The sequence below is a fragment of the Pelophylax lessonae genome (assembly GCF_965119305.1).
Source record: "Pelophylax lessonae genome assembly, chromosome: 1".
In the NCBI taxonomy this organism is placed as follows: domain Eukaryota; kingdom Metazoa; phylum Chordata; class Amphibia; order Anura; family Ranidae; genus Pelophylax; species Pelophylax lessonae.
Genome location: NC_138768.1, coordinates 557,168,731 through 557,180,051, shown reverse-complemented (window position 1 = coordinate 557,180,051; position 11,321 = coordinate 557,168,731). Strand labels below are relative to the sequence as shown.

The 11,321-nt window shown below is 40.3% G+C and overlaps 1 protein-coding gene across 1 annotated transcript in view; it reads left to right on the top strand.

Annotated features, from left to right (window-relative positions):
- Positions 1 to 2,838: 2,838 nt before the first annotated feature.
- LOC309548318 (rho guanine nucleotide exchange factor 18-like) overlaps positions 2,839 to 11,321 on the top strand; it is a gene marked incomplete at its 5' end in the record, with an annotated part of 201,539 nt that continues 193,056 nt past the window's right edge. The window contains one exon of the mRNA XM_082248257.1: positions 2,839 to 2,985. Within this exon, the coding sequence (XP_082104383.1) occupies positions 2,839 to 2,985 (147 nt within the window). The remainder of the gene's footprint in view (positions 2,986 to 11,321) is intronic.

Sequence of the window (11,321 nt, the reverse complement as noted above, 5' to 3'; positions counted from 1 at the left end):
GGAGGGATGACGCGCGCGACCCGGAAGTGACGTCGGGGCCGGTGCAGTGCATCGTGGGACCGAAGAAGGAGGAAGAGGACCGAAGAGGACGCGGAAGAGGATCGTGCTGGCTTCAAGCTGCCCACACCTGAGATGGCAGCGCTGGAGAAGACAATTTCAAGGTAAGTATATCTCCTGAAAGGTAAGTGCAACCCGGGACAGATCAGAGGCTAGCCATTGTGGAATGTGCTAGCCCTGACTGTCCCGGGGGTATTTTTGTAAAAAAATGTATAACCAGGGTGGAACTCCGCTTTAATAATTTTGTTAACACAAATAGAGCTTTCCACAGAAATGGTCTTTATAAAAAAGGCCAAATACAGCGCTTGCTAATAAATAAATACCATCAGACAACACGATCTATAAAAGGGAATAATTATTAAATATAAAAGTCCATCAATCAATGGTGATTGTGCTCAGGCAATAGGTGTCCTCAATAAGTGGTTATCCACAGAAAGTGCAAGTGCTCTGGCTTGAATGTTCAAGGTATCAATTGCTGGTTCCAAAAGTGAATAAGATGGGTCACTTACCAGATAACGTGGGTCTTATGTGTCGTATGACGCTAAGACCATTCAGGCTTAGGTTGCCCTCTGGGCCAAGTGGCTTTCCCCTTTAGGCGGTCCTGCGGGCTAATACTGGCTCCTCTGGACTCCGGAGTGTAATATTCAAAAGACAATGTAAGGGAAGAAGAAAGGCTCCAAATAGCGTGATAAAGTCTTAATAAAGGTTTATTTACCCATCCATCGGGTTCAGACAAGTTAAAATCATAAAACACACTATCCCACTTTATCTGGTAAGTGACCCATCTTATTCACTTTTGGAACCAGCAATTGATACCTTGAACATTCAAGCCAGACCACTTTCACTTTTTGTGGATAACCACTTATTGAGGACACCTATTGCCTAAACACAATCACCATTGATTGATGGACTTTTATATTTAATAACTATTCCCTTTTATAGATCGCGTTGTCTGATGGTATTTATTTATTACAGTCATAGTTACCAAGCATATGACCCACTGCTATGTTTTATGATTTTTAATAATTAATTTATGGTACCTTAATACCGTTTTACTAATCAAGTGATATTTATGGAGACACATCGGCACTTTATAAACACAGGTTAAATTTTATTGGTAATATAAATTCATAGGATTGGTTGTTAAAAACATATAATAGCAAGTGCTGTATTTGGCCTTTTTTATACAGACCATTTCTGTGGCATTTTATTCAATTTTACAGCAGCTGCTTATTTAGCCCATTTTAATATTTAAAATTTACAATATATTATATATTGGTTATATCATTTCTCATACCTATTGGTTACCCTAAACTTTGGCGCAGGGAATATACTTTGTATATATATTTCTACAAATAGAGCTTTGTTTTGTTGGTTTTTAATCAACACTGGGTTATTTTTATTTTTTTTGCTAAAAAAAAAACGAAAAAATATTGAACATTTTGAAAAAAAATTTTTTCAAAAATATCATTTCTGTTATAAAATTTTACAAATAAATAATCTTCCTTCAAAAATTTGGACCAAATTTAATACTGCTACATTTCTTTGGGGAAGATAATCGAAATCAGTGTACAATATTTTGTCTGTAGGAAAGCTTTTTTTTTTTTTTCAATATTATTTTTTTTTTTACATACTGCCACCAGTGCAGTACAGCGTCATTATATTACTGGTGTAGCAGTGACCAGGGACACTGACTGGTAAGAGGATTTATGGAGAAAAAAAAATTTTATTCATTTTATTCAACTTTATAAAAAAAAAATTATTTTTTATTACATTTAACACTATGATTGCTTATAACAGTGATGAGCACTGTTATAAGCATCCATTTTTTTCTGAATGAAATCTATTCATTCCTTGTGTATTATTGGGATTAGCTGTGTGTGGCCACAGCTAATCATATGGTACAAATAGGCTGTGAATGGCCCTGTCTGTACCATGTGATCACTGTGACCAATCACAGGGATCAGCTCAATAGTACACAATGAATGGTATGAATGGAAGCCATTTATTGTGTACAACTGGCATGTGATCTGCTGTTATTTGTCACGGCAATCACATGGTACTGACAGAGGCCCAGTACACAGCGGGTGACAGATGCTCAGATGACGTCATATGACATCCACCCAGGATGGGAGAGCGCCTGCTTGGCCGTAATATTACAATAGGCTGGGCAGGAAACAGTTAAAGTGTTCCCTCATTTAGGATGATTGCCAAAGTCTCTTGAGAGTTCAGTGTCCAATCAGGCTACTTTCCCCTCTGAAAGCACTGTACAGAGTCACTAAGGGAGCAATTACCCTATGGGACTTCCCTTCCCATGCAATAATGGTGTGACGCCCCCTACAGATGGGAAAACTAACTGCACATGCCTATATGCTGACTTCCATCATTGGATCATGTGCAAGCAAAAATGCATTTTTTTTATATTTTCCTTGCAAGTGAGTTAGGTAGTTGGGTATTCTTTGCAAAGTGAATTTTCACCACATTCACTAAGCTCTAAGGAAATTTCCCCTGTAAAGTATAAAGTCCCTTCCACATGCAAACAGCCTATTTGCCTAAATTAACCCCAATGTCTTCAGACCAAGAATAAGGAATGCACCTAGTTGTTCATTCTGTTTTTCCTAAAGACTGTCGTTAGTTAAATGGGATGGGGAAGGATGTAGATTTCCATACATGGGTGTCTCACAGGTTCACTTTAAGTTCCAAGCACTTAAAATAATTTATTTCTCTGTGGGATTATTCTGGAGCGCAGAAAAAGGTATATTTACAGCACTGCACACATTCATGTTTCTATTCTGTCTTCCAGCATCTGAATGTAAACCATGCACAGAATTCACTGCTATCCCAGATTCAAGATGTGTGACTCCTGATGCAGATGCAAGCCTCTCTTCTCTGGAAACTGGAGATCCACTTTTTATGGTGGAGGAAAAGGTAAATGAAAAGCTTTCCTATTACTTTTTCGACATTTTATCTTATTGTCTTAGAGTATTATAGTTGGAGTCTTAAGATAAAAGTGAATGATAAAGCTAAACATTTTTTAAGCCTAATTTTACATAAATTTCAGTATCGTGGTCAGGTGATGAATAGATACTGAATGATTGGTAATAAGATATTCTAAATATTCAGAGTAAAAATAAATATTTCTTTTTTTAGTGCAATTGAACCAGAAAACTTTCTTAGACACTTAAAAATGGGCAGATTTTTAATATTACATTTTAATTTGCTAATAGCATATTGAGGCATGGATAGCATTACCCGCCAGAGCAAAGACCATTGTGAACATTAGTGACCTAACCAACCAAATGTAGGTTCAATGTAGGAGAGAAAAAGAAGGATTTGAAGTGTGTTTCTTCTAACATAACATCTTTGCATGCATATGAAAATTGGCACAGGCAATTCAGTTGAATGTAGCTAAAGAGAATGACCACATATAGTCAGGTCTGTAATTGCACTACAATTTACCATAGGCTTATTTATTTATTTGTGCATAGTATAAAGCCATGCCCTTTTTGTCACATGAATATTGCTTCTCTCTACTGTACTTTCTACAGATATTAGGACTCCCAATTGAACTTGTTTTATGTAAGGATTCGATTATATAAGTTTTTGATATCAGCATTATTACTAGAGCTTGAGAAATGCCCCATGCATTTACCAAGCCTTTTCAGAAATGTGTGACACATTCAGCGAGTGTTTGATTTTTTTGGCACCTGTGGGAAGCTAGCTGTCAACCATTCTTTCAGAATTGTAGAAAATAAACATCAGAAGCTCCTAAAGCACTTCCCAAGCACTTCACTGGCATTTATAAAGCAATCCCATTTACCTTTAATTCTAAGTCTGACCAGGGCTTTTTTTCAGCGGGAACGCGGGGGAATGCAGTCCCGGCACCTCCAGCGCTGAATGTATATGCCAAGGGTGCTGGGATGTGCTGGAGTGTCTATTGATGCAGGCTGCTGGGGGGCTCTATTGTCATTGGGGGGACCTATTGTTTTTTTTTGGGGGGGGGGCAATTTTTGATGGGAGAATTTTAATGTTGAGGGAGGGGGTCTATTATTGCTGGCTGCTGGAGAGTCTATTGATGCTGGATATTGGGAGATCTATTGTTGCTGGTGAGTGTATTTTGTTGTGGGGGTCTATTGTTGCTGGAGGATCTATAGTTGTTGGGAAGAAGGATCTATTGTTGCTGTGAAATCTATTGTTGATGATGGGGTCTATTGTTGCTGGCGGATCTTTTGTTTCTGGGGAGAGTCTATTGTTGCTGGCTGCAGGGGCCCTATTTAACTGCCTTTCATTGGCAAATTCCATACAAACTACTTAGAATACAGTAAAGTATAATTTTTTGGTGCTCTTAGTAATGTATGGGAGCAAGGGACGGTGCTCAGAAGTGGGTAGGGAGTGGGGACAAGGGGCGACTCGGAATAGGGGAGTACCTGGACCTATTCTCTGAGAAAAAAAGCCCTGAGTCTTGAGTGGACGAAGAGTCCACAGGAATCAACATCTGTAGAAAACTGCATGCAGTATTCAAATCAGCAGAGTGAGGCACAGTAATGTGAAATCTTTCCTCACATACCAATGTGTACTTTTAGTATAATTATTATTATAAAGGATTTATAAAGAGCCAACAGCACTGTAATAATACAATTCAAGTCAAGAGGGCTAGGAAAGCTTACAATCCTAAAAGGTAGGGGAAGTGATACAAAAAGGTACTCACTGTGTGGATATGAGTTTATGGAGAAAGTAAATGTTCAGTTGTTAGATAATGTTAAGATAGGCCTCCCTGAAGAGATGAGTTTTCAAAGATGGTCTAAAGGCAGACAATGTAGGAGATAGCTTGACAGAGTGGGGTAGGGAGTTCCAGGGAAAGGGAGAGTCTCTGGAGTAGTCCTGGAGGTGAGCACGGGAAAAGGTGACAAGGAGCTTGAGGGTAGGAGGTCTTTGGAGTTGTGAAGAAGAGAACTTTATGGGTACAATTTTGAGATGTGGTTGATGATGTAGCTCAGGGCAAAGCTGTGGATAGTTTTGTAGGTTGTTATTAGTGTTTTGAATTTAATTTGTTGGGCAAATGAAAACCTGTGGAGGGATTGGCAAAAAGGGTTTGCGGACACTAAACGGTTGGTAAGGTGGAGTCTGGCAGCAGCATTCTTTATAAACTGAAGGGGGGAATAGCCTATGTGGAGGTAGGTCAACCAGAAGGAAATTGAAATAAAGGAGACATAATAGGTGGTGAGAGATAATAAGGAGTGAACTATTAGCCTTGGTGGTGTCGTTTTGGGGCATATTTTGGAACTGTTACAGAGGGGAAGGTGACAGGATTTGGAATGTGATTGGATGTGGGGCTGAAAGGAGAGGTCACAGTCCTGTACATCTAGTAACCTGGCATGAGGGGAGGGAATGGCAGCTGTGCTAATTATCCTGAAGGAAAAATCAAAGAGGGGGGAAGGGAAAGAAATTTTATGAGCTTCATTTTTGAAAAGATTGAGTTTTGGGAGTAGGGTGACATCTATATTGATATGTCATTTAGTAAATTAGTGGTACACGAGGAGACTGGAAGGGTAGAGCGCAGAGGTAGATTTGGATATCATCAATGTAGAGATGGTATTGCAACCATGGGAGGTTATTAACTGACTGACTGAGGAGGTGTAGATAGAAAATAAAAGGGGTCTGAGGACAAGGCCTTGGGAGATTCTCAAATCAAGAGGAAGAGAAGAGGGGGAGATAGGTAGGTGACGCTAAAGGAATGCTTAGATAGGAGAAGGAGAACCAGGTATGAGTCTTGGAGGCCATCAGAGTGGATTTTTTTTTGAGGAGCAGCAGGTGGTCAACTGTATCAAAGCAGCAGAAAGGTCTAATCGCATGAGTATAGGGTAGTGGCCATAGATTGTAGCAGTTAGTAAGTAAAAAATTAGGTTTAGTGGAGCAGTTTTTGTGGAGTGTTGCAGGCAAAAGCCAGACTGTAAGGAGCACAAAAAGCTAGTGATATTTGTAAACCAGGCATTCTAAAAAGTTTGGAGGCTTCCAAGGGCTAGGAGATGGTGGTTAGGTTGTTCGCAATGGTGTGGTCTAGCGAGGTCTTTTTTAAGTAGGGGGGTGATCAATGTATATTTTAGAGGAGACGGGAGAACACCAGCAGAGAGTGAGAGATTGAATAGGTGAATAAGAGAGCAAAGAATAGAACAATTGCGTGACCTAAGTAGTTATGAGGAAATGGGATCCATGGGGCAGGTGGTTAGGTGAGTTTCAGAAAAAGGATTAGTTACCTCCCCTGTAGTAAATCAGGTAATGCCTAGCACACATGATGAGAAAATCTGGCAAAAAAAATGCTTTTGGAGCCATCGTCTTATAATCTGATCATTAGCTTTTTGAGAGCTGATCTTAATGAGACTTATTGAAAAATTTTCAAGCATGAACATTTTTCTTGTACGATATCAGAAGGAACGATTTTAGTCCAATATCCTTATTGTGTGTACTTGGCATACGGGACACTAGACAGTGGAGGTGTCTTTATGAGTCGCTCTATCTTGTGTTTAAAATGATTGACAGTGTCCTGGGCAGTACAAAAGTTAGTGGGTGGAGCCAGAGGGGAGCGAAGTAGAAAGTTAAAGGTAGAAGAGGGTTGATCAGCACTGAATGAGAGGGTGTTAATGAGAGTGATAAAATATGTTTGTTTTGAAGCAAGGAAGAAGGATGAAGATTTTACCAGAGATTTTTACAAGGCAGGGATTTGATTTTAGGCCACAACTGAGAAAACAACTATGTCTTTTGAGACATCTGGTGTCATCTGTTTGCCAAGGATGTAGCGGTGGAGGCCTAATTCTTTGTGCAGTAATGGAAGCAAATGTTTCCAGAAAGATTGAGAGGGAGCTGTTGTAGACTGATGTGGCTAGGTCAGGGCAGAATAGGGGTGAAATTTTGTCTTGAGCCGGCCATAGATGATACGACTTTCTTTCCTGCAACTATGGGTTTCACTAAATAAAATCGCTTGATTCCCCTTTCAACACAGTCAGTATTGGCAATAATCGCATCCTAAAAATCCGACATGCTGGTTGTACCCAAGATGATCCATTGATGAATTTGGGTACAATTAGCCTGCCCATACATGGTTTGAATCTCGGCTGGTCTCTGCTAAACCTTCCGAGATTCAAACCGTCTTTGGCCAGCTTTAGAGGTAGTCAGTAACAGAGAAGAGAAAGATTAAAGTAGCAAATATTTCTATTGGTGACTGCTGGTTTGAGAGATAGTAGGTTTGAAGAAGATGAAGACAGGGAGAGTGTTAAACTGAAAAGGTGTTGGTCAGAGAGAGGATAATGAGTGTTTGAGAAGTTGCAAGGGGTGTACAGGTAGAAGAATACAAGGTTATTGTGTTGTGCTAAAGTTTGATTTAGAAGTTGAGAGGTAGACAGGGTGTTATTTTTAACAGGGATCATTATGTCACTAAGAATGATAGTTGGTATTTCTTTGAGAAGAGAAAGTGGTGTAGCCAGGCAAAGAAGTAATCAAGGAAGTGTAACATCGGACCAAGAGACATTCTCTTACATGTGTAAGATTAAGCAGAGAATTGTGCATTTTAAATACTTATTAAATACTGGCTAAAATGCCTGGAACTCCAAGGTGAGTGCTAAAAACTTTGCTAATACATCAAAGATGCAAGAAAGACTGATAGACACAGCAACATATTTTAAAAAATGACAGTAGGAAAAGCTAGTGTAAAGGAAGTGCAGTTTACTATAGCTACCATTTGGAAAAATGATTGGTGCTATAGAAAGCTGATCCAATTTTGGTTTAGACTGACAGATATTAAAGAGAAACTCCACCCAAAAGGGGAAGTTCCATTTATGGTCCTCTTCCCCTGCCACATTTGGCATGTCCCCTTTTTGGTGGGGGAGCAGGTACCTAGTTTTGACAGGTACCCACTCGTACTTCTGCTCCCTCCCTGCGGTCTTCTGGGACACGTTACAGGTCCCTCGAAGACTGTGGGACCATTCACAAAGCGTAGTGTGTCTTGCGCATGCACAGTGGCCAGCAGGCTGTGAACCTCAAAGCAGTATAGTCAGCTGCCCTCAGTTAGAATGCGCTGGGATCCTGAAGGCTACTGAAGAACAAACCCAGGTGAGGAAGGAGCTTGATTCCTGTGATTCCTGTTTCCTCTTCTTTATAAAACAGGCTCACATTTGCTAACCTATTTGCCAGACAAAGTTTTTTTATGTTTATATTATCTAATTATTATGTAAGAAAGTTTTTGCAAGAAAGTAGCAATCCACAATAATTCGATTTTAGATTAGATGGTTGCCAAGATAGTCCTGTCATTTTTACTGTGGATCCATTCTCCCTGTTTGATGGGTAAAGTACAAGGATTGCATACTTTAAAGAGCAATCTCTCCCTTTAAAAATCAGTTACTTACCAGTCCCTGGATTCCAGCACTACCTTCCTGCAGCCTATCCTTGCCACGGTTGTGGCTGCAGGTCCCTAGAGCCACCATCTTGGATTTGGGAAATGGCTGTAACTTTCTGAGGAATCATAGCTAGCTCCCCAATGCAGTGAGACTGTGTGATGTGTCCCAGGAGGCTGCAGACGTGGAGAGGATCAGGACGAACAATCTCATTCTTTCCTTGGTAAGAAGTGAGGAAATGGGAGTGGATATCTTTAAAAAAAGGTATCCTCTCCCTGTAAAAAAAAATAGATCTACTATTTGTGCGAATAGAGCTTTCTGCATTCCAAGAATAAATACTGGTTTGGTAAATACTTCTCTAGGAGAACAAACATACTCCAGCTTGTTTCCAGGGTCAGGAATATGTAATGTACAAAAGAGCATATAAAGTGCAGAATTTAGGGGTATGTTTAAAAAAAATAGCATATAGTTTGCTCGATTTATGTAATACGGTTTGCAGTGTTTAGAATTATGTAATGTACAGTACCGCTTACAGAATGCAGTGGTCAGGAGTAGGTAATATACAACACAGTGCATAAAAAGTAGTAGCTGGGAAAGAAGAACGTGCCCTAGAAATGGTAGACTAAAGCCCCGTACACATGATCAGATTATCGAACGATCTGTCGTCTGTTTTTTGTGGCATGCTTGTCTGATGTGGAAAGTGAAGAGGTTATTTTCATACGAATTTTCCCGTACGACAGAATTCTACTTCAGAAGTGATGTCATGTGTTGGATTGCTTTGTATGTGTTCTTTTGTCTCTGAGCATGCCTAGTCTTGCTCTTAAGATTTTTTTTCCGTGGAAATCTGTTCTAATGAGACGAAAATCGGACGTTGTATTACGGACGACAAAAATGTTAGAGCCTGCACATCGGGATTTTGTCAGCCGAAAAGTCAGAGTTGGCTGTCGAAAGCCCCATACTAACAATCCGAAAATCGGCAGATCGGTCTTCGGATGAATTTTCACATCAGATTTTCTTATCGTGTGTACGGGCCTTAAGGCATTTCTTCCTACCTCCCTCCTTTCTCCCCCTATGTTGGTGGTCACTGGAAGGGAAAATGCCCCAGTGTTTGCATCAGTGGAAACAGAATGTTTCAACAACAGTGGTCTGTCAGATAACAAAATGCACAGGGATGGTGGTAAGTGGTAGGAGGAATATCGCAGCAGTGTTGGTCAGCAGGAGGAACAATGTTCTTGGGAGGGAGAATGCCATGGTGCAAGTGGAAATGGTAATGCAGGTGGTCTAAGACAAAAATAGGATTAATCAACCCAGTATTGGAGTCTTTGAAAATATTACCCTCAACATTGCTGTCAGTTTGAAAAATTTTCACCCCTCCCATAAATGTCCATGGCAATGCCCTGAAAAATCCAGTGCTAGATTAATAAATTTAGTGAAAGAACAAACATTCCAGCACCCATCACTGGGCCATATATTATACTGCAGCGGCATGATAACATGTGATGTTGTTGGTTATTATAAACTGGTTTTGCAGCATTAATTCATTTTGTGTGGTTGCCATATGATATAATTTACTGTCACTTGTTGATGTTATATTGTATGCTAACAAAAACCATTTATATGATTTACTGTAGCAGCATGACACAGTAAAAAGCACTGCTGCTAATCGGTATTATTTGCTGATGCGGACCAGCGAGGAAAACTGATGTGGACTGACATACACCGATCATCCATAACATTATGACCACTAACAGGAAAAGTGAATAACTTTGATTATCTCTTTACAATGGCCTGTGAAAGTGGGTAGAAAAGAGAGCAGGCGCCACTTGTAATAAGCCAAATCTATTGTCGCCAGCGCGATTTCCCGAGTTTACCGCCAGTGCTGCCCTGTATGTCAGCCATTTGGACAGTTCAAAAAGAGGACCCATTGGACATCCTTTGTGCCTTTTTGGTGGATTTCCCTTCCGGTCAGTAGCGTCCAACACCTATCTCTCTGAACTCTGTGAAAGTGGGTAGGATATATCAGGCAGCAAGTGAACATGCTGTCGCTGAAATTAATGTTGAAAGCTGAAAAAATAGGCAAGCATAGGGATTTGAGTGGCTTGTAATGGCTAGACGAATGGGTCAGAGTAACCTCAAAACTGTTGCTCTTGTGGGATATTCCGGGTTTGTAGTGGTCAGGACCAAAAGAGTTCCAAGGAAGGAAAACTGGTGAACCAGCAACAGGGTCATGGGTGGCCAAGGCTGATTGATGCACAGGGGGAGTGAAGGCTGGACCATTTAATCCGATCTGATAGAAGAGCTAATGTAGCTCAAATTACATAGTTACATAGTTATTCTGGTTGAAAAAAGACACAAGTCTAGTTCAACCAATAAATAGGGAAAAAATTATACAATCCTATACCCACAAATTGCTGGAAACATTTATGTTGCTTCCAATAGAAAGGTTTTAGAACTCACAGTGCATCATAGTTAGTTGTGTATGGGGCTGCATAGCCACAGACTAGTCAAAGCGCCCATGATGACCTGTATCCACAGTCAAAAACACCTACAATGGGCACATGGGCTTCAGAACTGGACCACGGAGCAGTGTAAGAAAGTGGCCTGTTCTGATGAATTCAAGAATGGTTTGAAGAACTCTAAATTTTTCAGATCTCAATCCAATCTCTGTAGAATGTGCTGGAACAAGTCTGATCCATGGAGACGCCACCTTACAATTTACAGGACTTAAAGTGGTTCTACAGTCAGAAGTTTTTTTTTTATCTAAATGCATTCTATGCATTAGGATGACAAACCTCCTGTGTGCAGCAGCCACCCTCAGCCTCCCCCCTAATACTTACCTGAGCCACATCTTGATCCAGCGATGTTGCATGAATGTCACGG